General features: G+C 48.5%; 1 protein-coding gene across 2 annotated transcripts; it reads right to left on the reverse strand.

Annotated features, from left to right (window-relative positions):
- Nucleotides 1-299: 299 nt before the first annotated feature.
- POLD3 (DNA polymerase delta 3, accessory subunit) lies at nt 300-25,107 on the reverse strand. Of its 2 annotated transcripts, none has more exons than XM_059870855.1 (12): nt 24,994-25,107; nt 23,873-23,928; nt 22,298-22,400; nt 19,262-19,301; nt 17,711-17,843; nt 14,751-15,006; nt 13,537-13,609; nt 11,587-11,749; nt 10,195-10,307; nt 5,937-6,031; nt 5,771-5,852; nt 300-1,922 (listed from the first exon to the last, which is right to left on the reverse strand). In XM_059870855.1, the coding sequence occupies exons 1-12, from the start codon at nt 25,054-25,056 to the stop codon at nt 1,717-1,719; spliced, it is 1,383 nt and encodes a 460-aa protein (XP_059726838.1). In that variant the 5' UTR covers nt 25,057-25,107; the 3' UTR covers nt 300-1,716. The 2 variants fall into 2 exon arrangements, with proteins under 2 accessions (XP_059726838.1, XP_059726833.1); XM_059870850.1 differs by having other exon boundaries at nt 5,937-6,034.
- Between the last annotated feature and the right edge of the window lie 2,232 nt (nt 25,108-27,339).

Consider the following 27,339-nt stretch of genomic DNA (forward strand, 5'->3'; position numbering starts at 1 on the left):
CATTTTCCGGAGGAAGTGCCGTATGACGTCCAGCTGGTTGCAGGAGTCGGGGTGGAGCCGGCAGCTCCAGCGAGACCACGGCAGAGGTGAGGGGCAGGAGCACCAGGACACCCCGTGCTGTCCCCCTGCCATAGCAATGACACTCCAGGGGTCCAAATGCAATACAAATCCTGCTGTTTCCAGGTTTCAGATGCCCTCAAACACTCAGCTTCCAGCCCTTATTTTGATGGAAGAAATCTTTACCAACTTCACCAGGCAAATGTCTTTGACTTCCATGCAGTCAAACACCACAACAACCCTTGGAAATCAGAATTTGACACATTATTTAATGAATAAGGACAAATAAAAAAAAAACAAACCAACAAACCAAAACTGTGTCCAAAGGGATTTGTTACTTCTCACTGCCTTTAGAAATAACCCCTCAACTCTACCAAAAACAACAGAACCCCTATGGCAGGGTGGGTTTTGCTCTCCACAGTTAAACTTTTTTATTAAACCAGAATAAGGCTGATCATTCTCTTGCCAGGCCACAGCACAGGTTTTGCTGGGGTGCAGCAGCTCCTCTCCATCAGCCACTGAGGACACCAGCCCCTGCCTGGGAGCACTCACCAGCCCAAGCTTCAGGAGTGCTCGGCATCATCCCTCTGGAAAATGTTTCACATCTGTCTGTCAGCCTCAGCACCAGCCAGGCAGGAGGCCCAGACCAAGAGCTCCTTTGTGGTTAACAGGATTGCTGTGCTTTATTCCTCTCCCACAACAGGTTCCTCAGGACCATGTGCCGTGGCACTCTTCCTTCAGCAGGCAGGTGATGAGATGTCCAAGGAAAAACTCTTCTCTTGTCTGGTTTATGCCTGTAAAAAAACCCTTCAGGCAACCCAAAACTTCCAAACCCTGCAATGCAGCTCGTGCTGTTCCCTGGTACCTGCCTGGTGTTATCAGCAGTGCCCTCTCATCACCCTTCCCTCTGACTCACTGGCCTCCAAGGCTAAAGATCCAGTTCTTTCCCAATAAGAGCAAAGCCTTCCCCCAGTTACTCTGGAGCCAATTGGGTGGGAAGCCTCAAGGATGTTTTTGTAAAGACAGAACACCAACAGTGTCCCAGTCTATAATTAGGCATCTGAGCAAGTTACAGAGGATACAAGTTCAAGGAAGAAGAGAGTAAGAGAATTTTATATGCATTGCTTTGTCCAAAAAAAGATTATGAAAGGCAGAGAAAAAACTATTTACCAGTCTTAGGGGGAAAATGAAGTACACTTCATTCAGTTAAAGCCAAAGCAGATGTTCAATATGCGTGTCTGTGCCTGAAGACCTGCTACACTACTGCTGCTACCCAATGTGAACATCTGGACCAATCTGAAGAGCTGGGGGTGTACAAAGAGGGGAGGAAAACACCACAACTCCCCTCCTAACTTAGCACCAAAGTGGTGATTAAAAAAATACAATTTCATGTGAACAGGTTTAACAGCCTTTCAGGAGCTCCTCTAGATGTTGCCTCTAGCTGGCAGTTCCCGCAGCACTTAGTGAAGATGACTGAAATTATTGCAGTAACAAATAAAAACTTTTCTCTGATACAAAATCTAGTCCAGAGGGCTTCCTTACACAGTAAGCAGGACACCTTGCATAACCAGGGGTTGCATGTTGGCCCCACAGCTTGCAGAGAGCCACACGAGAAAAGGGAGCAACACTCCCAAGCTGCCAGGAGGAGACAGAGCCAGCTCATTTCTTCTGGCAAAAGCCCATGATGGAGACCTGTTTGTTGGCTCTGCTGGCAGGAGCTGCCCCTTTCTTTGGGTTCTTCCTTTCCTCCTTTGGTTCTCTCTTGGTGGGCAGCATGGGTTGTTTCTGTGGAGCTGGTGCCTTGGGCTTGGGGAATTCATCCTCGCTGTCCGTGCAGGATTCGCTCTCGTAAACCTTCTCAGTCACTGGTGGAAACAACAGGGAAGGGAGCAGAGGATGATGATGATGATGATGATGATGATGATGGTTAAGCCATCTTTACACCAAAGACCTCCCCACTGCAGCCTTCCCACTGCACTCCTGGAAAGGAATGCTTTGGGTTCAAGGAGCACGTGTCAGACACAGGAATTAAGTCCAAAGTAAAGCAGTAGGAAAAGACCTTGAGTTGTGCCAAGGGAGGTTTAGGTTGGGTGTCAGGGAGAATTCCTTCCCTAAAAGGGCTGTCCAGCCCCGGCACAGCTGCCCAGGGCAGTGGTGGAGTCCTCATCCCTGCAGGGATTTAAAAGCCCTGTGGATGTGGCACTTGGGGACATGGGCCAGTGCTGCCTTGGCAGTGCTGGGGGAACAGCTGGAGTCAATGACCTTAGAGGGCTTTTCCAAGTGCAGTGATCCTGAGATTCTAACTCATATGGCAAAGGCTGACAAGCAGCCATCAGCAAGTGATGAATCTGAAGGAGATCAGAATCAGTAGTTTGGCACTAGGCAGTGGAACATCTACTTTATGGCTAAACCCCACCATTCTGACTTGGTCTGATTTCCACAGGGGCCAAAGCAATCAGATTTTCCAGGAATCCAGGCAAGACAACCTGGAGACATCCCCAAGCTGCTCTCACCAGCACACTGGACAGCTAGGGAAGAGCAAAGCCGACGCCGCCCGTCTCCAGGGGCACAAACCCTTTGGGGCAGCTTCTTTCCACAGAGGTGGCCAAAGAGGGCAAATACAAAGACATGCTTGATGAAAGGTCAGCCCAAGCCGTGCGTGCAATCAGGGACTGTGCCTGGAGGGGACTGCCAGCTCGCTGCTGTCAGCATCCGGCGGTGGAAAGCCCGGGGATATAAAACACCCTCAGGGAAATGACACTGGAGTCGGCTCCGCTGATGAGAGCCACCCTCAGATCCCAGCAAATGCTCTTAGATCAGCCTTCCCAGCAGAGCTCTGGGATTCTTCTAGTAAGCCATTTTTCTTTAGCAACCGTATTCTTTTAAACAGATGTCTTAACTTCCCTTCTTCTGGGAAACTGGCTTTCACTTGTAATAATGCATCAAATTAAATAGGGTTTCCTACGTCACCAGGGACTGGGAAGAGGAATGCTATGAAATCCTCCTGGGCAGAGCTAGCAGGACCTCAGACAGGGACTGCAAACCAAGCAATCTCCCTTCAGCGGCTTCTCAGGGAGCAGCTTCCCCAGACCACTGGTGAATTTAAAACCCTTATCCTGCTGTCAGCCCTGTCAGGAACCGCTGGGAAGTCCTGAAGCGTGCATTAACCCCTCCAACTGCAGTAGCACAGCTTAGGTCAGCTTTCCCTGGCTGCAATCTCAGCTGAGCTCAGAAGTCTGTATGTGCAGCACCTGTGGGTGCACAGATGCAGTCACTGCTGCCCCACTCACAGCCGGACTCCCGGAATCAGAGCGGCTCACACGATGGGAGCTCTAAAATGCTGTAACACAAATTTCCCTCCAATGCACATGGGGATGTTCCAATCTCCAAGCCCATGCGTGTCCTTTGAAGTTTAGAAAGTGCAAGGTAGAAACACACAAGCTTAAACCTCAGTAATTCCCCTTTACTAGAGACTAAGAGCAGGCCCTCAATCCATGGATTTCTGCTGATGCCTAGGAATGTTTCTTGTGCTTAACTCCACACACACTTTAATTGCTCAATTTCCCTCAGGGCTAATCCCAAATTACTTTTGCTTTTTGACACCAATTCCTTGCTATTGCAGCTATTGTGAAAACCATCATTTAAAATTGTGGAGAAATATAAAGTACAGCCTCATTCTAATGTTAGGATTAAAACCTCTTAAAACCTAGTGTTGGTTTTAAAAATAAAAAAGACAGGGAGAGGGGAAAAAACCCACTATTTCAAAGAATAACTAAAATTCACATTAGCCTGGGACATTTGCAAGTTATTTAGCCTTTGAATTGTTAGGCCTGTGCATGGAAAGGGTGTGGAATGGAAAGGAGAAGAGAAATTGGACAATAGCCAGACAGCACGTTCTGCACAACAGGCTGCAGGATTTGTAGTAGAGAAAACAGCATCTCCTTCCCAGGCAGTTCCTCAGCATCCAGCTCCATCCCACAGGATCTGTCTCCCAAGGGCACAGCAGGGCCTTGCATTCCCCTTTCAGAAAGGGGATATGAACTGTAAAACCAGGAGTCTGGATTTTCCAAGGGACTATGAAACCCTGTGGGGGCAAAGAGCAGAGAAAGAAAGGCAATATTCCCAGCTGAACCCAGAAGAGACACTCCTGAGCTCTGGATGCAGAGCCTGTACAACCCAGCTCCCCATCTAATGCTATTTTGTTGCATTTTCCTTCCAAGCGATTCAATGGCTCTGTCTGGGATGGGAGAGGAGAACACCCCACAGGGTAATCAGCCAAAGCTGTCAGTAACTCTGTGCAAGTCCAATTCTTGGACAAGAAAGCAGCACTTGGGATTTCAGTCCCAGTGCAGCCAGCTGCTGAGAGCCACAGCTTTGTGTTTCTCTAAAGGAGACACACTGAGTTAATGGGAAACAGAAGATGCAGCTCTGCAGACAGGTGCAAACAGACACAGGCTGAGTCTGGGCCAGGCAGCTCCAGAGCTGGGCCAGGAATGCCCGAGTGTCTGCACAGCCAGCACCACCACAGAGTGGGGCACAGCACCTCATCCTCCCCAGCACCACCACAGAGCTGGACAACAGCACCTCATCCTCCCCAGCACCACCACAGAGTGGGGCACAGCACCTCATCCTCCTCAGCACCACCACAGAGCTGGACACAGCACCTCATCCTCCCCAGCACCACCACAGAGCTGGGCACAGCACCTCATCCTCCCCAGCACCACCACAGAGCAGGACATCAGCACCTCATCCTCCCCAGCACCACCACAGAGCAGGACAACAGCACCTCATCCTCCCCAGCACCACCACAGAGCTGGACATCAGCACCTCATCCTCCCCAGCACCACCACAGAGTGGGGCACAGCACCTCATCCTCCCCAGCACAGCCTGAGCTCCACTGACATCTCCTCAGCCCAGCCAGGCTGGGGAACCAAAGCATCCACACAATCCAGCTGACAACAGCATTACAAAAAACACACTCCACGCTCTCATGTGTCTGAAGCCTCCAAAAATCCCCCAAAACCCAAACTGACATAGTCTGAACATTTGCATCTCTACTTCAATGTCAGGACATGGAGGAAACAAATGCAGTGGTGTTACACAGCTTTCTGCAGGTCACAGGAGGAAGCAGAGTCCAGTCAGGCTGGAATTCAAAGCCTCTGGCTCTCAGGACTTCTCTAGGGACTCTCTGCCCTTCTGAAAGCAGAGCCACCCTTACCAGAAACAGAAACCCTATGAAGTATTTAAGCCCCAGCTTATTCCCTGTTTATCTGGGATACTCTATGTTTCTTTAACATATAATCAAGTTTTGCACAACTCCGGATTTATCCTCAAAGGGGGGGAAAAAAAAATCCAAGAAAGTTATCTCAGCCAGAATTCATCCCAGACCCTAAATCTCTTTCTGTACCGTCTTTAAAAGCTTGCAGCTTTGGAGAGGAGAGTAAATGAGGGTGGTAATCATGATGGCAGGAAAAAGAGGGAAAAGAACTGAAAGAAAATCTGTGAATGATCAGAAAAGGGTAAGGATTCAGCTAGAGCTCTGACTCCCTACCCAGGCCTTCACCAGAGGCTCAGTTAGCCCAGTCTGGGAGCAGGAGCTCCAAGTGGGATGACTAAGTGATTGTGTGAACCTCTTTCTACCCTTGGAGAGGCTGGCCTGTTAAAATGGCCAATAAAGTGAGCTCCAGTGAGTGCAGGGCACAGCCAGTCTTACCCATGCAGCCTTCCTCTTCATCAATAAACATCTTGGATTTCAGCACGCGCTTCCGCTTCCTCTTCCTCCCTCCAGCTGACACCTGGGGGACATGGCAGCACTGTGAGAGACCAGGAGCTCATTTCTCATTACCTGAGAGCAGGTCATCACTCCAATCTGCTCTTACCTCTGTGGATGCAGGCTCCAGCTCAGTTTTCAGAGCAGGTTCAGGGGGTGGAGATGGAGCTCTCTCTTCCTCGGGTGTGGGAGAGGGTGGGACATCTGCTAAGAAGAAGAACACCTTGATGGCACACGGGTCTGATGCTACACACTGTGGTCCCCAAAGGAAGGAGGGTGGGATAGGATGGGAGAAGTACCCCAAGGATTTTTGGTAAGGCAGAAAATTCAGTTCCACCAAGGGAAACTTAAAAAAACCAGGCACAGGAACTGGCAGGTTTTAGCTATAGATTTCACTTACTTGTTAAAAAGAGTGACTGTATTTTGTTTAGAAATTAAAGGAGGTGGGGTGTGGTAAAACAGTTGTTGCTTCACTGGTGGTGCTACACATCCCAAACAATCCATGCTATCAGCTGAACACAAGAATCAAGTGCAGTACACTATCACACATCCTAAAACTTTCATTTGAGGAGAAGTTAGAAAAAACCCCACAAAAATCCAAACCACCACAAAACCCAGAAGCTGACTCTCTCACTGTTTCATCTCCTTGCTCTCCTTGGGGTTAAGGACAGGGACACCGGGCTCCACTCAAAGCCAAGACTGATCAAAGCAGTCAAGAACACCTTCAGGCATTTGTACGGAGCAAAGTGAGCTCTGGAGCCTCTACCAGGCAGGCCAAAGTGAGACAAGCAGGGCTGCAGAGCGAGGAGCGAGGCAGGGTCACCCTCCCGCGGGGCTGGCAGGGGGACAGAGCTGCGGGAGACCCGAGTGAGAAAGGCTGCCACGCAAGCACTGGGCTGCGGGGAGAGCTGGCAACGCGGGGACAAGCGGCTCCTGTGACCTATTGCTTCACCCCACACGGATGTGGCAGCCTGGCTGCCCTCATCCCAGCACGGAGCCGCGATCTGGAGCTGTCCCGGGGGACCGGGGCCGTGTGAGGAGCCGGCGCTGCCGGGCACGCGGCCAGCTGACCTCCGCAGGTTCCCGAGGGCTGCAGCGAGACAGCCAAGGCAGCAATAAATCACACTGCTCCAGCGGGGGCTCGGCCTCCCAGGCACTGCAGAGAGAGAGGCAGGGCAATGCAGACAGTGGGGTAACACCACTGGGCTGTCACCCTGCTCCGGGGGCACAGCCGCACCACGGGCTGCTCCGGCTGGAAGCGCGCGCTGCCCAGGGGCTGCGGGCAGCTCTGGGCTCTGTGCCCATCCCAGTCCCACACACACCCTGGGCTAGGGCCTCCCCAGACTGCCCAGCACCAAACCTGCACCACCACTGCCAGCCTGGCCTCTGCCCTTTGCAAGAATCTCTGGGAGAGGACAAGCTAAGAGGGCTGAAAACAGCCTGGTGAAAAGCCTCTGCCACGCTCAAGCAGGGGCTGCTGAAGGCATTGTCAGTGTGCCAGCTCCACTGGATTCCTTGGGGGAAATTTGGGCTTTTTTCAGCTTCCTTCAAACAATTTCCCCAGCTTTTGGCAGGCAGAAGGCACCTTCTCCTCACGTCAGTGTTTAGGACTACTATCAAGCTCTTTTATTACTTTATTATCCTCTTCTAGCCAACACAGCCCTCTGACATGTGATAACTCCTGAGTCAACCCCTAGCTGCTGCCCACAGTTTGCTCAACAGCAACAGCTGCATGAAATAGATACAAGTTGGGCAACTGGATGGACCAAAGATGTAAATCCTGGCTTTGTTCGGTCTGCTCTGACCCTGCCTGGAAAAACTGTGAGAAGCTTTAGTGCTTCTGCTGTGGCTCTCCAAAACCCAGGGAGTTTGTAGGTCACAGTGCCACTGAAATCACCCTCCAAAGTGGCTGTAAAACACTTGTCAACACTGAGAAAGCTGCCTGTGTTGGTACAGCTGAAGCTGCCAAACCTCCTGTCCTCTGTGGGAGCATTTGTGGAGTTTGTTCTGGCACTGGAAGCAAAACAACCTGCAGTGACTAAGGAACCCTCACACCAATATAACTTTTTAATGAAAAATCATTTAAATGGAGAGGATTGTGCCTTATGCCCTCTCTGTGTTTCCAGCGTGGTACAATGTGCTGATGCTGCTGCAAGGAGAGCTTATTCAGGGCTGCTTTCAGTTCATCAAGAGCAGACTAACACAGGACAAGGCAGAAGCCCTGGCCTGACACAGAATTGCCCATAAGCACTTCACATCAGCCATGCAGGCTGAGTTTCACAGCCACAGAACCTTGCTAAGTGTGCCTGTCACTCCAAGCCCCCTTTTGCTCACTGATGCTGCTGATTCAAGTTACCTCTGCTCTCTGGAGAAACCTGTTTCCAACCTTTCCAAGGATACATGCTCTTCTAGTCCAGCTGCTGTACATATATATATATTTTTTTTTTTAATTTTTTTTTTTAATTTTTTTTTCATTCAACTCACAGTCTTCTACTTCTGTACTCAATATAATATTACCAGTTTGGACCCATTAAAAATATTCCAAACAATTCAATTCTGTCTTCTTTCATCTGGTTGGATTTAGAAGGGCAAGCAGCATGACCAAACGGCTGAGTTCTCTCAATTCTCTTTTTCTCTTTTCAAAGGGCAAACTGAGTGATATCCACATTTGTATACATGTGCTGTAATTTGCATAAATTTACAATTCCAATGCACAGCACAAAGAAATGTAGAACAAAGAGGGTTCTGATGCAGGAGCAGCAAGAGCAGTGACAAAAAACCTCTCCAGTGCCTGACCACCCTCTCGGGGAAGAACTTTTCCCCAACATCCAACCTAAACCTGCCCTGACACAGCTCCAGCCATTCCCTCAGGTTCTATCCCTGGTCTCTAAAGAGAATGCAAACCTTGGAATAAATGAGACCAGGAGGCACCCCACTCCAAAGCATTAATTGTTAAACATGTGCTGAGGTCACACAGGTGTCCCATAGGAGACCAGAGAGCTCTAACATTCCAAACTCCTGCCTGACCTCACAGGATGTGGATGAGCTGAGAGATTCCAGCCATGCAGGGATGGGCTGATTTCAAAACTCCCTCCTCAGAGCTAAACAACTCAGCTTGTCAGCAGGGGAGTGATGAGGAAATGGAAAGACAAACATTTAAAGAAATAAAAACCAAAGAGAGTGGGCATATATGTATATATAGATATATTTTATAGCCAAACAAGGAGCTTCACACTGGAATGTGATGGAATTAAGGCTGATCACAAAGAACAGCTTCCTGAGGGATTTATCATCCTGTGGAATAGTCTAAGAAGTGATACATCCCTGATGACAAAGATAGTTTGAAACTATGTGGGCAGCAGGGAAATGATGAAAACAGGGCTAGAGGTGGCATGGATACTGCAAAGATAGCAACAGCAGCCACCTCTCCCTGGCACTGCAGATCTTCCTGATGTCCTGGCTGATGCCCATGTGCCAGGCACACTAAATGAGGAATCAGCTCTGGCTCCCCCAAGGGACTCCACCTCCTCACCAGTACACCCCATTTGCTGTTTCACCTTCTTTTACTGGAGCCCCACACCAAACTGGTGGTTTCAATTACTCCATAATGGTCTGTAATGATCCCTAGTTCCTCTCCTGAGCAGCTTGCTGGATGACTGTTCCATTTAGCACATACTCCCGAGCTCAATTCCAATTTATTTCCCAGTTATCTACATTGAATGGCATTTGTCACCTCAATTATCCAAATTCTTTGGGATCCAGCCCTGCTGTTCCTCATTACAAGCCCAAATCTTGCAGTGTTCTGGGCACCCCACTCCTGTCACACCACCCAGGAGACGCACAGTCGCATTGCATACGGCTCAGCTGCTTTGCCTCCAACTTCCCTATGATCCCTTTTCTTTTTGGATGTCTTGCTTCCAGCACTGTCTTCCAAATCCCTTCTAAGAACAGAAGGAACAAAGACACTAAAAATGACCCTGTGGGGAGAGGGAGGCCGCTTGTGAGTGTTCCCTCCCCACATGAACTGGCTCTGACCAGCCCTACGGCTCTGGAAGGCGCGCTATCTTTCACAAGAGATTTGGGAACCTCCTTCCCACACGTCAGGGGCACTGGCAGCACACTTGGTGAGGAGACAGCCAGGTCTGAGCTAAGCTTAAACAAAGACTGAATCTTTGTTTTGAGATATCTCAACACTATGCCCAAGTGCTTGCAGCACAAAGATAAACAGAAAGCTCAGGCTACAGCCATTTCCACGGTCTTTAGTCCTTTAAACTATTCCCTCAATCACTGACCAAGGGATTTGGAGAGAAATGTTTTGGAAAGCAGGCCCCTGACCTGCATGCCTGATTGTTTACAGATCTTCTTACCTTCCTCATCACTGCTGTCAGACACAAGTTGTTTGATTCGCTTCCTCTTTTTCTTGACATTTTCGGGATCTCTTTCTTCCTCATCATCTGACCTATCTGCTCTCTTTGTTTTACTGCACAAAAAGCAAAGGCAAAAGAAAGGGAATGAACACCCCTTGTCTCTCACGTGTGCATGAAACCATCAGGTGCACTTGGACGAGCACATTCCTCGTGGAAGGAAATCAAATGCCTCTTAAAAACCTGAGCACCACAGACTCCAAACTGCTGTACACTCACTGCACAACCAGGCATAGGTGCACGAGCATTTCCAGGCCTCTCATCCTCCCCCACATGCAGCTCTCCAAAACAAGGAGGATTTCTTTAGCCCCTCTGCAGTTCAGCCCAGTACCTCACCTCGCTTGGCCACAGCAGCCTGGCAAGAGCCTACTTCTGATCTTGTCTCTTTAGCTCAGGCTCCCAGTGTCCCCAAAAGCATCACTCAGAAGCTCTTTTGACAGACTGCTTGCCACTGACTGACTATGAGGTAGTGTCTCAGAATCCTGGAGCCATTTTTAAAGACTACTGGAAAAATAAAATAGCTTCTTTCTTTTTAATGTTGGCGAGACGTGTCAGACGAACAAGCCTGGAGGCTAAAGGCCCACGTATCCTCCAAGAGCTGGGACAGCCCAAGTGGCCTTCCCAACTCCAGGCTGCCAACACCTCCAGGCCCTTGGCTTCTTGGACAAGACTATCACTAAGACAAGCAGTTAGTGCTAGCTGCGATGGTGGGCTGGGTGGTGTGCTTACCTATTCACTTAGAAATGGATTGAGACCACCAATTAATTACTCATAGGCCACCAGAGAGCCATCAGACTGTAGTGATTCTTTGTCTCTGTCAGTTTGGGTTGGATTAAACACAAAGGGCTGAACTTAAAATTAACTTGGAGCCTCAGCCCAAAGTAAACCCGTGGCATTGAAAGCAGCCCTACATGAGCTATGGAGATCAACAAGCACAACTTTGTGCTGCAAGTTGTGTACATACAGGCTGGGGAATATCCCACCTTCCCTGCAGGACAGGTGCTCCTGCCAGCCCCCCCTCCCCACGCTGCCTGCAGGGTCTCTCCCAGGCTGCTCACAGTGGGAGGCTGTCTCGTGGAAAGCCATCCCCTCCCACTGAGGACAACCTGGGCCCTGTCCCTTCCCATGTGCAATGGCACCCACGGCCCCGAGGCACCCACAGCAGCAAATGGAAAAGAAACACCAGGAAAGAATCCTGACAGATAAATTTAGTCAGGTTTAACACAGTTTAGTAGATGGAAACAGGAGGTGAGCCAGCAGTGTATGACCAGCCAGCTCCATGCAGGCTGTCCCCAAGCAGGGGACACAAAAAGGGACCCTGAAAGGCAGACCCACCTTTTCTTGTCCTTTTGCTGAATTCTGGCAGACTCTGTTTTCTTCCCAGGTTTCTCTGCTACAGTATTAGGAGATGACTCTGGTTCTGCTACAGCAACTGAAGGCTTCACTACTTCTTTCTCCTCCTTTGGCTGCTCAGGCACAGAGTTGGCTTTGAGTTTATCTGTGAACAAACCATTCAAGAAGAACAAACACTGAGCATTCAATCTGAATGACAACTTACAAAGCAGCTGGCTAGCTCTGTGCACCAGGATGGCAGACAACACTACCCATGGTGTATTTAGGGATCTAGACTGGCCAAGCTGTATCAGACATGGGAAAAAGAAGGGCATGCTTTAATTTCTAGGTGATTTTCCATGCTTCTGCTGTTCCTGATGTCAAGCCACCATGTGTGCTGCAGCAGTTAAAAGTCTCTGGAAGAGGACTGGGAGGCAGTGGCAGGAGAGGCTGCTGGGAGGGCCACAACATGGTGCCAGTGGCTTTCTGGGAGTGCTGGGAAAACAGGCTGGCTGCTTCCCTGGGCAAGGGCAAACAGCACTGGAACAACAGCTCTCTTATTTATGATCAGCTGCAGAAAGCCCAAGGACCCCAGTGCTGTTAACCCAGGACTTTCTGGCAGTGGTGGAACCTTTGAAGCCAGGAGAGACATGCACATAGGGAATAAATCTTTCTCCTGGAATCCCACCCTCTGTTCCATACACATAATCATTTCCAGTTCTGCTCACTCTGCTCCTTCTCTGCAGCCACCTCACAGGTTTCCTCTGTGTGCTCCCTGACAGGACTTAGCAGAGAGGGGAACCCTTTGGGAATGATGGAAGTGCATCCCCAAAGCCTTCCCCATCCCCACTGGGTCACCTTTGCCATGCCTCTTTGGGTTCTCAGCACATGAGCTTTGGTCTAAGGCTCTTCTCAGACCTCTAGAATTTACTCCAGTTAACTGTAGTGACTGTCCTTGGGCTGAGAGTGTCCTCAGCTCCCCCAGGCTCACCAAAACAGGGACTCCAAGAGTCCCAGCAGGGCTGTGCCTTGTGTGCTCAGAGCTGGAACTGTCCCCTGCAAGCTCTGACAGATGTCTGTTACAAAGTGAACTTTGCTGTTTACTCTCTCCCAAAATTCCTCTTTGAAGCCTCCTGTGCTTTCTGTTATAAGGGAGTCTTTGAAGGAGGTCCCACAGCTCTTTTCCAATATTCCAATATTTAAAAGCTTCAGCATAGCTTCTTTTGACTTGGGTAATTCAGAGGGGACCTGCAGAGGCCACCTAGTCCAAACCTCTGCTCAAAGAGACAGGCCACCCCTCATTTTTATTCTCCATGCATCAGTCCTTCAGTTTTTAGGAAAGAAATTAACCCTAAAACTAACAATGGGCTCCTCAGTGCTGTGTGATGAAAAGCAAGCACCATTAACATGCCCTGCAAAACAGGTTTTGGCAAACAGCTCACCAAGAGCTGGTCTTCCAGCCAGGAGAACTCACTTTAAATCAGATTTCTTCTGCACTAAAAATCCTTCCTGGGTTAGTCTGCTCAAATATGTCATTTTAATTGATCTCCCTCCAGCAAGCTTTTTGTCTGAAAAATTCCACTGAAAACTCTTAATTTTTGCTTTAAAAGCTGTGTGCTAAAACATTAACCCCGTTGAGTGCAAAAGAGCAGAAGAAAGTATGGAAAACTGTTAGGAAAGAGGGGATACAAAGAAAATCCAATGAGTTTGGCAGAGTGGGGACGGGGAGGAAGAGCTCTGCTCCTTTCTGCATGCCTCCCATCACGGCTCTAGTATAAAACACTTGATTCTACTGAGTATTTTTAAATTTCTACTCAGCCTAAATAAAGTATAATTTAAAAAAAACACCTTCAAATAATCCTCAGGTTTGTTTTTTTTTTCATTTGTTTGTCTGTTTGTTTCAACAGGCTGTTCCCAGACCATGATGGCCTCTGAAAACAAAAAAGCACTTACTCATAGCAGCTTTCCCAAAGAAGTTGTTCATGATGCTGTTCTTTGTTAGTGGCTTGCTGCTTGCTGCAGACACCTGGAAGCAAAGAGGGGAATAAGCACAGGAATTGCTCCCAGCCCTCAAGGTGCACAGCAAAATAACAGATAGCATTTGTTCCCACTGCCTTAGATTTCAGCAGATTTAGCAAATTCTCTGTTTTGGAGAGTTTGAAGATGCTCACTAGCCACCATGTGCATCAAAGGGGTCAGAGTGAGTTCCTAAGGACTCCTTAGCCAGGCCTTCAGATCTGACTTGGGGCACATTCCATTACTGAAATAATGCTTGGGACTGGAGTCAGCCCCCAGGAAAGAACTGTTCTGTTTGCAAACCATCAGTGCCTCAGGTCACAGCAGCCAAGAGGAAAGAACAGGGATTGGCCAAACCAGGAAGGCTTTATCCAGCTCCTCTGGCATGTAGGCTGTTTGCAAGGAAACATCACTGCTCTGTTGCACCAATGCAATCACCACAGTGAGAAATCACACTCACACCACACAAGAAAGTGCAGCCTCTAATCCAGCTTATTTTCATGCAAAGAAAAGGCAACCAGACACTAAAGTTCCCAAACACTGCACATTTCACCAGTTTTAAACTCCCTGTAAAAATCAGAAAAAGGAATCCAAACATTCTCAGTTGTTATAAAAAGGCCAAACCATCCACAGGGAGCATTACCATTTTAACACCCATTTTTCTGGCCACATCGCTTTAAAAACAATTAAACTAATTAAAATGAAAACATAATCCTATCCTGGAAACACAGCAGTCCACAAGATAAACAATTTAGTCTTGCACAGGTCAAGCTCTGAAACTTCCCTCACCCATCAAGTTTAAACACCTTGATACTTTTAAGACCTGGGCTTCTCACGTTTCACTTATTGCTCAAAACAAATCCTTTTAAGCACAATGGAGAGAGCAAGATCCTCAGCTGGTGTGTACATTGGGATAGCTGGAGACAGCAGAGCATTGTCTCCATAAGGAGACCCGGCTCACTGGGAATGTCAAAGCTGTGGCAAATACTCTTCTGTGGAGACACCCAGAGTGTGGGGGTTTGTGCCCCAGGTGACAGTGAAACGCTTCCAAAGGATCCCTGAGCACTCCCAGTGGGAGGTGGGCTGGGCAGGAGGAGCAGTGCAGGGGTGGCTGAGCTCCCCGAGGCGGTGTGCGGGCTGAGGTAACTTACACCTGGGGCCTCCCTGGCCTCTGCCTTGGCCTCCTTAGCAGTGTCCTGGGCTTTGGCCGCTGCTTTGGCTGCAAACATGCCCATGATGCCTTTGTGCTGCTGCGGGGGGGGCCTGGCAGCCCGGGGCCCGTGGCCATTGACGGTGCTGGTGGCATCGGGGTCCCTCTGCCTCGGGGGGCTCTGCGCGGGCGCCGGCGCCCGGGGGGCCTCGGGCGGCGTCCTGGGCACGGCGGCGGCGCAGTGGATGGCACTGAACCTGTGTGATGGAGGGAAAAACCCCATTAGCCTCCTCAGCTCTGGGTGCTCACCTCGCCTTCCCCCCTCCTGCAGTGCCAGCGCTCCTCCCGGCCCGCGCGCTCCTGTTATGGAAAAAGGAGCAATTGGATCTGTGCGTGGGACAAGAAAGAAAGGCTGGCACGGAGCAAGAGACCTCTGATGAAAAGATCAGCTGAACCTGTCAGCAAGAGCCACAGCATTCACACATCAAATAAGCTGTGCAGCTTTCCTGGGGGGTAAAGGCCTTCTCCACACCCAGGCTGGACAAGGAGCAGGCTGCATTTTATTCCTAAACGGGTTACGCTCTCTAAAGCCCGTGGCAGAAGTTGTACGGCTGTGTGAGGATCTAAAACATTTACATGATGCTCTGACAAAGCCCACAGCTGCTGCAACAAGCAGCCCCACTCGGCCAGGTAAGCAAACCCCAACTGAAACTGAACAATTGAAATGGCTCAGAAAATATCCAAGACATTCCAATGTACCTACACAAAGTCATTTCCACGCAATCCCTGAGAGCGAGAAGCAGCTTGGATTATAATGGTCTGAAACTCCATTGTTTGGGGATGTGGAGACACAAGAACTAAATGACGTGCCCACAGTTACAGCACAGCTCACTGACAGTCAGGAATAGCAGCTCCCAAAAATAGCTGAACTCTGCTCCCCACTGTGCAAATCACAGGCGACGCTTTCCAGATTTCCCACAGAAATGCCACAAAAGAGCCCAGCTCACGCCTCCCAGCCCACTGAATTACACAGCATATTTTCATTTGCCTAAGAAACAAGGCAGCCTTCTGCCAGTTCATTTCTGTGCCTCAGCACTAGCTGCTCACATGCACAGTCCACTTCTACTCCCATCAGGATCTGTATTAACAAAACAACATCATCTCCACAGCATTCCCAGCCTGCAGCAGCAACCTCTTGACATTCAAACCTTTAAAGGAAGGAAAACAGACATTGAACAAAAATAATCCTACTCTCCTTTACACTTTCAATCTGTTTTTAACATGGTTAATACAGCTCTCGGGGCAGCGTGAGCTCCTACTCTAAACACCACCAACCCTCCAATATATAACATTGTCACAAATAATATTGCCAATTGTTATGCTGACTGTGCAGCAGAGCTCAGCTGACCTTCCCATATTTCCAAGTCAGCTTGCCTTGATGCTGCTGTGTGACTATACGTTTATGGGCTTGACCCAGAATTCACTAAATAACCACTGAAAAAACAGGCAATACTTGGACTCTGCTCTGCAAACAAGGAGCTGCTTCTGTTTGGAAAGCTGGCAGTGGCAACAGGCATTAAACCCAGATATTGGTATTAGTACATCTAACCACCTCTGCTGTCTTCACTGCAAAGGATGTCTCACAGAAACCCAGCAGAGAACAAAGATCCTTGTCCCAGAGCTGTGAAATACTTGTGCAGACAGGGAGGTTCTGTTTGCTACAAACCTCACACAATAAAACCTCTGGCTTTTGCAGGTCCTGCAGGAATCTTTTCCCAAGTGTCACAGACAATCCACGCAGCTGGCAAGAGAGGGGGAATTGGATCAATCTGTATTTACTTCAGCCAGGTCACACATGAAGAAGGCAGAACTTTTCTTAGTTTCCTTGAGAAATCCTGCTTCAAAGCTGGATTTACAGGCAGGCTTCAGAGAGCTGTGTCAGAACCTGGATTATCTAAACCTCCTGCATGTTTAAATCCCAAAGGATACAAGTATCCCTAAGGCACAAGGGTCACCGTGCTGGGGTGCTTAGAGTTAACAGAGTGGAACAAGGCAACTGCAGCCACACCCGGGGCACGTGGCTCGGCTGAGGTGGGATCACCCAGCTCCTTCCAGGGCATCCACCCAAACACACAGCTCCTATTTTCTCTGCCACTCTCTTGTCAACACTTTGGAGAGAACCACATTTCTCCTCTCAGATCCTATACTCTTCCTATGACACACCCTTCAGGCATCCCCCTTCAAACCAGATTGGTCATGGCACCGTGCATCCCCATGACTTCAAGCTGAAGCTGTCCTGGTGGGAACAACACAGGAGTGAGAAGCTGCAGCTGCCAGGCGCTGCTCAGGAGGGAGCCAGTGACTCCTGGGGGCTGCATCACTTCCAGCTCCGCTCCAGCTCCACCAGGAAGGACATGGTGCTGCCTGGACTGCTCTGTGTGCTTCTCCTAAGTCTCAGAGATCACAGCCTACTCTGAGCTGCAACAAACCCACGGAGACCAAAGCCCAACTCCTGGAGGAGGAGCTCCTGTGAGACATCTTCAGAGAGCTGGACTGGATGAGTCCAGAAGATGAGAACACAGTTTCACAAAACAGAAAGCAAACTCCTGTAAATGCTTTGCTGAGCACACCATTCATGGTTTTATCAGCCTGTTTCGATTTTCTCTTCCTGTGTGGCTGAGAACTGGATTTAAATGCTCGTGATTAAGCGTGGCCTGGAAAAGAGAGAAATCTTTCCAGCCATCAGACAAGCAAGGTACTGGAACAGCCTCCTTGTCAGAGTAAGGACCAAGTGAACCAACATTTGGCTCAGTTTACACAACAACCACACAATGTGCTCTTTGGGCACTGCTCTGGCAGGACTGTGAGGATATCTTTTCCCAGCTCTCTAAAGGTCTCGGCCTATCTAGTGAGCACTGGAGTGTGGAAGTGCTTCAGAAGGCAAAGGGAGGCAGGACTCACTTGCTGCAGTGCTGCAGGTTTGCTTTGACGATGTCGTAGTCGGTGTTGTAGAGGGGGGAGCTGTCCTTGAGCAGGGCCTTGTGAATGCTGTACACGTGCACACTGGCAATTGTGGACAGCTTAGACTTCATTGCTGGGGAGAAAGAGAGAAAAAAATGAAAAGCCCTCTGTTAGCACACCCACAAAGACTGACAGACTACTTGACAGCAAAACATGAGTATAAAAAGGTCCAACCACACCTTCCCCCAACGCTCAGCAATGAGGAATTCAAGGCAGCAAACTCCACAAGCCAGTCACGTTTTCCACTACACACTCTTGGTTCTTGCACAACTGACTTACGAGGGATCTCTCTGTGTTTGCCTTCCAAACATCCAGTGTTTGGGATGCAGAATAGCTGAGGGAGTACCTAAAGCTAATGCAGAAGGTAGCTGGTCACTGCTCTCTGCCCCTGGGGCTGTGTCCAGCACCACAGTGTCACCCCTGCCAGCCTGCTGGAATGAAAACTGTGTCTCTTTTATGCTACTCAGACTGCAACCCCCTTGAGACAAGGGCTGGCTTTCAGGAATTCTTTGTTCATTGCTTATATTGTTCTTTCCACAGAGTCCTGGTCTGAGGCTGAGCTTCTAGGCACTGTAAAAATACACACAGTAATCATTTCTTGGGGCCAGTCCTAGACTATGCAGCCCTACTCCCATCAAAAATCTCAGCCTCTTCCAAATATAAGTCATACCTTTGGCCTGCCTTCCAATACAAAAACCATGAGCAACCCTTTCCTCCACAGCAGAACAGTGTTACACAGCACACATAACTCAACAAACATGACACCGAGTAGTTGCACTGCCTGACAATCTCCTACTCTGAGGAAAACAGCCTGAGCTAGAAATCCACTTCAGATTTCCAACAACGCAAGTCCCTCAAACAAAGTGAGGTCATTAGCTCAGATCCTTAAGGTCACAAATACCACAGCGTGCTCTCAAGTGCCAAAGACGTTGTTTGAAAGTGATGAAGAGCCTGAAGCTGCGTCTCAGTTCTGTGGGTAAGATTTCATCAGCAGGACCAGAAAGATGGTGAGACAACAGACAGTGCACTCAGCAGTGCTGCAATGGGGTTTTTTCCACCTTTCCCTGACAAAAGTGAGGTAAATGCTCTATGAGGAGGTTTTAACACCCACAGGACTCGGAGCAAAGACAGCAATTGCATTGAACCAACAACCACAATTACCAGTTTCAGCATTCTTGGGGGCCTGAAGGCTCCCATTTGTTCTGAGACACTACTGGTGTGTTGCTGTCTCCCTGCTGTCAGTGGCAGGGAGGTGGAAAAAAATCACTGACCAAAAAAAAAAAAATCTGACCCAATTCACAAGCCTGAAGGTTTTCAGCTGCTGGCTCAGATACTCCAGATTCTGAGAAACAGCTGGTACAAAAAGTACACACCTGACCCCAAGAGCCTGGCTGGGCATTTACGTGCAGATGGCAAGTTCTGAGCTTTGCTCATTTTGCTGTTCTTTCAAAGAAAAAAGTTAAAGCCACACGACTTTCCCAGCCTGCTTACCTTCCAGTTTATCCTCCCTCACTACTGCGACCTTGTGGCACTGCAAAAAAGAAACACAACCTTAAAACCTGAGCTTGTATGCAAGACTGCTACTTTCAGCTATTAAATAAGAAAGTCTAACGATTGTTGTAGCACAGCACTGCCAATGCCTTTAAACACATCAGTTTTTAAAGCTCTGAAATGCTCTCTGCTCCTTTAAGGTCTATACCTGCTCCAGGACATTTAACAGGCTGTGGTTAACACTGGGAGGATGCAGAGAGACACACTGAAAACCCCACCACTAATTCTGTGTTCAACAGATACCATGGACCTGTGTGAAGTCAGGGAAAATCCTGCTAAATTCAGGCTATAAACATGACACTGCCTTTAGTTAAATACATCCCATTTTACAGAACTAATGCAATAAATAATTACCTTCCACTTCAGGCAGATTTGGGGATTAAAAGACAATATTCCAAGCATGTGAACCAGTTTATTATTTTGGAGAACAAAAAAAAGGTTTGTTGAGTTTTTTTTCCCAATCTACAAATCAAAGCCAGGACACCCTTAGATTTACTATTCCTAAAAGAAGACTGGATCATATTGCAATAGATATTTGTAATATATTGTAATAGGTATTTAAAAACACTTAGTGGGATGTCAAAGGCATTTAGTGTTTGGCTCTTAAATTTATCTGTGGGCAAGGGGAGCAGACACTGAATTTTCTCATCATCTTTTAAAAACTTCCAGGGTATCTGCCTGAAGTTTTAGCTGACATTCCTCAAAATCTGACAAGCAGCAATGAAGAAAAAGAAATGAATTAAGCAGCAATTCCTTCACTTAATAAGTTGAGGCACTTTAAATATAAAATACTGTAAATTAATTTATGTTTTGTTCACCAGGATTAAAAAGTTGCTTCAATTAGGTAGCAAAAGAGCAAGTGGCAAGAAAAACCACAGGCAGGTAAGAGGATAACCAAAGACTGGCAGTGCTGGCCCCTGAGTGCAGAAAGCAGCAAGGAAAGAGCGTGCAGTGTTAAGAGGAGACTCCAGAGGGATTTCCACGGCTCTCCCTGCAGGAGTGCTGCAGCTGCATCCGCAGCATTCCGGCTACACCTACTGCCAGCAGGCAGCTGTGCAGGGCTCTCCCAGCAGTGCAGGGCTCTCCCAGCTGTGCAGGGCTGTCCCAGCTGTGCAGGGCTCTCCCAGCAGTGCAGGGCTCTCCCAGCTGTGCAGGGATCTCCCAGCAGTGCAGGGCTGTCCCTCCCAGCAGTGCAGGGCTCTCCCAGCTGTGCAGGGCTGTCCCAGCAGTGCAGGGCTCTCCCAGCTGTGCAGGGATCTCCCAGCAGTGCAGGGCTGTCCCTCCCAGCAGTGCAGGGCTCTCCCAGCTGTGCAGGGCTGTCCCAGCAGTGCAGGGCTCTCCCAGCAGTGCAGGGCTCTCCCAGCAGTGCAGGGCTGTCCCTCCCAGCAGTGCTGGGCTCTCCCTCCCAGCAGTGCAGGGCTCTCCCAGCTGTGCAGGGCTGTCCCAGCTGTGCAGGGCTGTCCCTCCCAGCACTGCAGGGCTCTCCCAGCTGTGCAGGGCTCTCCCAGCTGTGCAGGGCTCTCCCAGCAGTGCAGGGCTCTCCCAGCTGTGCAGGGCTCTCCCAGCAGTGCAGGGCTCTCCCAGCAGTGCAGGGCTGTCCCTCCCAGCTGTGCAGGGCTCTCCCAGCTGTGCAGGGCTTCCAGCAGATTTGAAAATAATGGGGGACAAAAGTCACCTTCCTATAGCTTTCCTCGGTGGAAGATTCCCTGCCTGTGCCAAGGGACTGGAAGGACATGAGCTTTAAAGTCCTTCCCAACCCAAACCATCCAGAGACACTGTGATCTTATTTTAAAAAACACAGAAGCTGCTACAACAGAGTTAACAAATAATTATTTGTTCCTATGTCAGAAATCACCTGTTTGTTTCAGATACATTAAATATAACAGCACAGCTTGGCAATGCCCTGGCCAGTTCTAGTGAGCCAAGAGATTTGTTATTTGCAAAAGAAATGGGGAGAAAACCTGTTAAACTTGGGCTGTAAATGTGACACTGCTTGTGCAACTCTAAATATTCCATCATACAGAACTAATGTAGTAAATAATAACCTTCTAATTCAGGCAGATTTGGAGACTGACAGAATATTTCATGCATGTGAACCAGTTTATTCTTCAGCAGAACAAAAAAAAGGTTTGTTAGGGTTTTTTTTCCAATCTACAAATAAAAGCCAGGACACCCTTAGATTTACTATTCCTAAAAGAAGACTGGATCATATTGTAATAGATATTTGTAATATATGGTAATAGGTATTTAAAAACACTTAGTGGGATGTCACAGGCATTTAGTGTTTGGCTCTTAAATTTATCTGTGGGCAAAGGGAGCAGACACTGAATTTTCTCATCTTCTTTTAAAAACTTCTGGGGTATCTGCCTGCAGTTTTAGCTGACATTCCTCAAAATCTGACAAGCTAAATGCCTTAAGCAGCAGCTCCTTTGCTTATTCAGCTGAAGCACTTTAAATGTAAAATGCTGTTAATAAATTCCTGTTTGTTTTGTTCACCAGGACTAGAAAGCTGGTTTAATAAACAAGAGAACTTCAGCTGCAGGTGTGCTGCTGTGTTGGTTATTATTCCCTGCCACATGAGCTGTCCCTCCAAGCACCCCTCAGGCCCTTCCAGGCCACAGCAGACCCTGGCACGGGGCTAAGCTGACCTCAGAAGGGCCCCTCCACAAGGTTTTGTGATCTTTTCTACCCCACAGCAGTGAGGGCGTGGAGGTGGGTGCTGGCAGGATCTGAGTGAGTTAGTGAGGAACCCTGGGATGTTACCCAGCCCTGTGTTCCCAAACCATGGCCAGCTGATCCTTCAGCCTGCTGGGGCAGACCCTGAGCCTTCTGTCCCTGCCCAGGAGCCCTGGCACACTGCAGCTCCTGCTGCAAGGAGCCAGTGCAGCCTTGACCCCAGGAGCACAGGACGAGGCAGGAGACACCACAACAGAGGCTCCCAGACAGACAGAGCCCAGAGAGAAGGGAAGCACTCACAACGTGTCCATTCTGGAGGAGGTTCCCTGCTACCAGGTAGGTGACGTGCAGCTGAGCTCCCGAGTTCTCCCTGCGCTTCCTCTCCACGTAATCGTAGAGCATCCTGCACAAAAGAGACCAGGGTCAGCCAGAGAGAGGGGGGAGCAGAGAGCCTGCAGCCCCCTGCCAGGGAGGGACTGCACACATGGAAAGCCAGCCTGGCATGGGCACCTGCCAATGGCACACCATTTCCCCAGGATTCACTCCATTTCCCCAGGATTCACTCCATTTCCTCAGCACACTGCCAGTGGCACACCATTTCCCCAGGATTCATTCCATTTCCCCAGGATTCACTCCATTTCCTCAGCACCCCTGCCAATGGCACACCATTTCCCCAGGATTCATTCCATTTCCTCAGCACACTGCCAATGGCACACCATTTCCCCAGGATTCATTCCATTTCCCCAGCACCCCTGCCAAGAGGCACACCATTTCCTCAGGATTAATTTAATTTCCTAAGGGTTAATTTTCTGAGACCCTTGCTCCTCTGCCACTGTGGAGAATCCCAATCCAACAACTACAGAAACCAAAGGGCAAATATATTTAACAGTATATAATACATATAATAATACATAATAGTACATATAATTAATGTAATGTAATGTCATGTAATGTTATATAATACATAATATATAATATGTAATATTATATATGTAATATATAATATACACAATATACAAAATATTCTATATTATGTATATTGTATATATTATATATTATATATACATTATACATATACATTATACATTATACATACATTACACATAATACATTATACATAATTTAAATAATAATGTATTTTAATATAAAAATACATGTAATAATATATAATACATGTAATAATATCATATCATATATAATAACATATATGATATCTATAGTATATCAAATATATAAGTATGCATAAAATATACATTATATATAATAATATAACGTATTTTTAGTATAAAAATGAATTTATAGTATATATTACATATAATAATAAATAGAATAGAATAGTATATAATATATTCCATAGATATATTACATCAGTAATATAATATATAATAATATATCATATTTATATATGAGATGTATATTATATATAATATATATAATAATACATAGATATAATATATACATTACATCTATAATATAATATATAATAATATGTAATAATACTATGTATATGTAATATGTATATTATATATACATACACATAGAATAATGTATTTTTAGTATATTATATATAATAATATATATGGTAATGTATTTTTTAGTACAGAAATACATCTAACAGCAGGTCTCACAGCCCTAGGGCAGGTTGTTCCCAAGCCCCTCTTCCAGAAAAGCACTCCTGCACCCCCTGAGGGAGGAAATGGGAATTCTTGGGTCAGCCCTGCCCAGCAAGGCAGCCAGGCACAGGGAGAGACACGGCCTGAGAGGACGGGCAGGGCTGCCCACGCTCTCCAGAGAACAATTTTAGGGGGTGGGAGCAGGAATGAAGAGGGAACCGAGGGGAATTGGGCAGGCTCCGGGGGATGCAGGGACACCTACTGTTTGGCCTGGTTCACGTGGACGCCCAGGGTGTAGCTCAGCCATTTGTAGGTCACCTGGAGAGGGAAAAAACAACAAAAAATCCACTTCAGTGAGGAAACCTTGGCCTCTCAGTTTGATCCATGAATTCCTGAGACACCCCCCTCCCTTCCATGGACCCCCGTGCCTCACAGAGCACTCTGAACTCCTGGGAGCTGTCCCAAAAGCTGTGGGGGGAATTTCTGCCCCTCTCCCGGCCCGGGGACACCACCGCGCCCATCTCAGGATGCCAGGGCTGCAATCCCAGCCCGGCCGTGTCATTCTGAGCAGGGACATCCCTGACACCTGCTCCTGCTCCTGCTCTGCCCTTCTAAACCAAGCCCCAGGCTGCAAACACAACAATTAAATCCTTGTTTGTCTGCATTGTTCCTGGAGCAAGCCACGAAGCCACAGGCTGAGAACGTTCACACTGCCAGACAAGCTGCACCAACTTTGCCGCACCATTTTCTAGGCAAAACCCATTTCATTTCATTTCATTTCATTTCATTTCATTTCATTTCATTTCATTTCATTTCAATTTTGTTTCCAAGCGAATTTTTGAAATAAACTTGGAAAGGAACAGACCCCCGCAGAAAACCATCAGCTTTCTGAACTGCCTTCAAAACAGTTAAGGAAGAGGGGAAGAGAGGAGGGGAAACGGGGGAGAGGAGGAAGAGAGGGGAGAGGGAAGTGGGGAGGAAGAGGAAGAAGGAAGGGAAAAGAAGGAGGAAAAGGGGGAGAAAGAAGAGAAGGGATAAAGTAAAGAGGCGAGAAGGAGGAGGAAAGGGGAAGGAGGAGAAGGAAAAGGGAAGGAAAAGGGAAGGAAAAGGGAAGGGAAGGGAAGGGAAGGGAAGGGAAGGGAAGGGAAGGGAAGGGAAGGGAAGGGAAGGGAAGGGAAGGGAAGGGAAGGGAAGGGAAGGGAAGGGAAGGGAAGGGAAGGGAAGGGAAGGGAAGGGATAGCGGGAGGCAGAGGGTGGGAGAGGAGGAAGGGGTGTGAAGGGAGGCAGCGGGGGGAGCAGGCCGCGGGAGGAGCAGCAAGCAGGGGGAGCAGGGGGAGCGGGAGCAGGCGGCGGGCGGGCAGCGGCGGGCCCGGCGGCACTCACGACGCGGTTGTGGTCGGTGACGAACTCGTCGATGTTCTCCAGGTACAGCTCGTCCGCCGCCATGGCCGCGCCGGGCCCGCGCTGCCCGCCCCGCGCCTCAGCGCCGCGCGCGCGCCGCCGCCATGGCAACCGGCCCGCCAAGGACGGCGGCCGCGCGGGGACACGGCGCGGGAAACGCGAAGGCGGCGCGGCGGCCTCGGGGCCCTCCGCCGACCGGGGCTCGACTGAAATAAAATGAAATAAACAAAAGAAACCAAAATTTAAAAATTAAAATAAAATATTAAAATAAAATATTAAAATAAAATCAAACAAAATATTAAAAGAAAATAAAATAATAATATACTAAAATAAGATAAAATGAAATCAATAAAATAAAATAGTAAAATAAAATGCAATATTAAAATATTAAACTAATAAAATAAAATTGAATAAAATATTAAACCAAAATTAAATAAAATAATTAAATTATAAAATAAACCAAAATATTATAATAAAATAAGACAAAATAAAGTAAACATAAATATAAAAATAAATAATAAAATAAAATAATGAAATGAAAGTAAATAATATATTAAAATAAAATAAAATAAAATAATAAAATAATAGAATGAAATAAAATGAAATAAAATAAAATAAAATAAAATAAAATAAAATAAAATAAAATAAAATAAAATAAAATAAAATAAATAATAGGTCCTTGGTGGGTTTGGGGAAAGCCAAGCTGCGACAGGCAGACGCAGCAGTTCCAAAGCAGCCCTGCTGCAGCCCGGAGAGGGGCTGGGGACAGCAGGGGCACTCCCGCCCCGGCACCTCCGGACTGCCCCGCTGCCGGAGCCGCCCGTGCAGTTCCTGTCCGGGTCGGCAGGTGCCAGCGGGACACCGCAGCACGGAGGGACACGGCCGGGATTATGGCTGGAGGAACCCCAGAACCAGCCGGGAGAACCCCAAATCCCTCCGGGGTGCTCCAGTGCAATCCCTCCCCCAGCACTGGCAGGGCCACCACTGTCCCATGTCCCCAGGTGCCCATCCACACGGCTATAAACCCCTCCAGGGAGGGTGACTCGCCTGGACAGCCCTTTCCATGAGGGCTTTTCCCTAATCTCCGAGCTAACCGTGCCCTGGCACAGCCGGAGCCATTCCCTCTTGCCCTGTCCCCCGTTCCTCGGGAGCAGAGACCCCCTCTGCCCTCACCCCTGCCCGGAGGAGGTGCCCGAAGGAGCTGAGCCATCTGCAAACACCGAATTATCAGCAAATACCCGGGCCAGGGTTGCAGGACCCCAGGAGCAGCGGGGCCCCAGGAAGCAGCTGTGGTGGCAGTGCCACCCCACGGTCACCAGGAGTGTCCCTGGCCCTGGCCAAAGCCACCCACCCCGTGGGAACTGCAGGAGGACGCGGCTCCTGACCTGAACACGGCAGCTTTTCCCCTGGCAAAGGTCAGGGGAGGAAACTGGGCACGTTTGGTGAGTGCTAAAGTAAACTCAGGGTTTATTTTATCAGGTTTTTTTAACCCTGTGTCTCAGGGCTCACAATGGCTCTCACTGCTCAGCTGGCACCCGGTTTGTTTGGCTGGTCACAGAGCCATCCACATCCTCTTCCTCCTGCCTGCCAGGAGCCTTTTCTCACACTCCTGCCGTCTCCTGTGCCCCATCTCCCTGCAGCCGTGCTTGTGACATTCCTGCCTGCTTTGCAGAGGGAGTGTGCCGCTCTCCAACACCTTACTCATCTTTTCATTGTGCCGAGTCTCTTTGTCATCTTCTGATTTTCCCCCGAAGTTTCCTGCTTTGGGTGGTTTCACGACCCGGGCTGAGGCGCCTGATGGGTGTAAAATGACACTTTTCACCCTCGGGGCACGGCTGTGCTGGTCCTGCGGGCTGGCTCAAGGGAACACGTGGGTGCAGGAGGAAAGGACTCTCCTCCCGAGGATTCCTTTGCTCTGTGTTAAAGTGCTGTGGGGTCTGCATCTGGTCCCACTCGCACCTGCTTTATGCTCTGTGTGTAAATGAAAAATATCAGCTGCGTGTAAATGTATGTGTGTAAATATATTTATATGTATAAATATAATTTATATAAATTATAAATTTATACACATAAATTTATGTGCAGATTTATGGGTATAAATTAAAAATATGGGCACAAATTGAAACAAGAGAGGTTCAGACTGGACATAAGGAGAAGTGGTTAGAATCACAGAAGGGTTTGGGTTGGAAAGGGCCCTAAAGCCCATCCTGCTCCACTCTCTGCCATGGCAGGGACACCTCCCACTGTCCCAGGTGCTCCAGCCCGTGTCCAGCCTGGCCTTGGGCACTGCCAGGGATCCAGGGGCAGCCACAGCTGCTCTGGGCACCC

This window comes from Haemorhous mexicanus, chromosome 2, assembly GCF_027477595.1.
Source record: "Haemorhous mexicanus isolate bHaeMex1 chromosome 2, bHaeMex1.pri, whole genome shotgun sequence".
NCBI classification, from domain to species: domain Eukaryota; kingdom Metazoa; phylum Chordata; class Aves; order Passeriformes; family Fringillidae; genus Haemorhous; species Haemorhous mexicanus.

Bases quoted from the DNA above. Each gene is read 5' to 3' on its own strand.
- POLD3 (XM_059870850.1), bottom strand. From the start codon at position 25,056: ATGGCGGCGGACGAGCTGTACCTGGAGAACATCGACGAGTTCGTCACC. The intron at 19,302-22,297 runs GTGAGTGCTTCC...TCTTTTTTGCAG, and splicing joins TCCTCCAGAATGGACACGTT to TGCCACAAGGTCGCAGTAGT. The intron at 15,007-17,710 runs GTGAGTCCTGCC...TCCATCACACAG, and splicing joins AACCTGCAGCACTGCAGCAA to GTTCAGTGCCATCCACTGCG.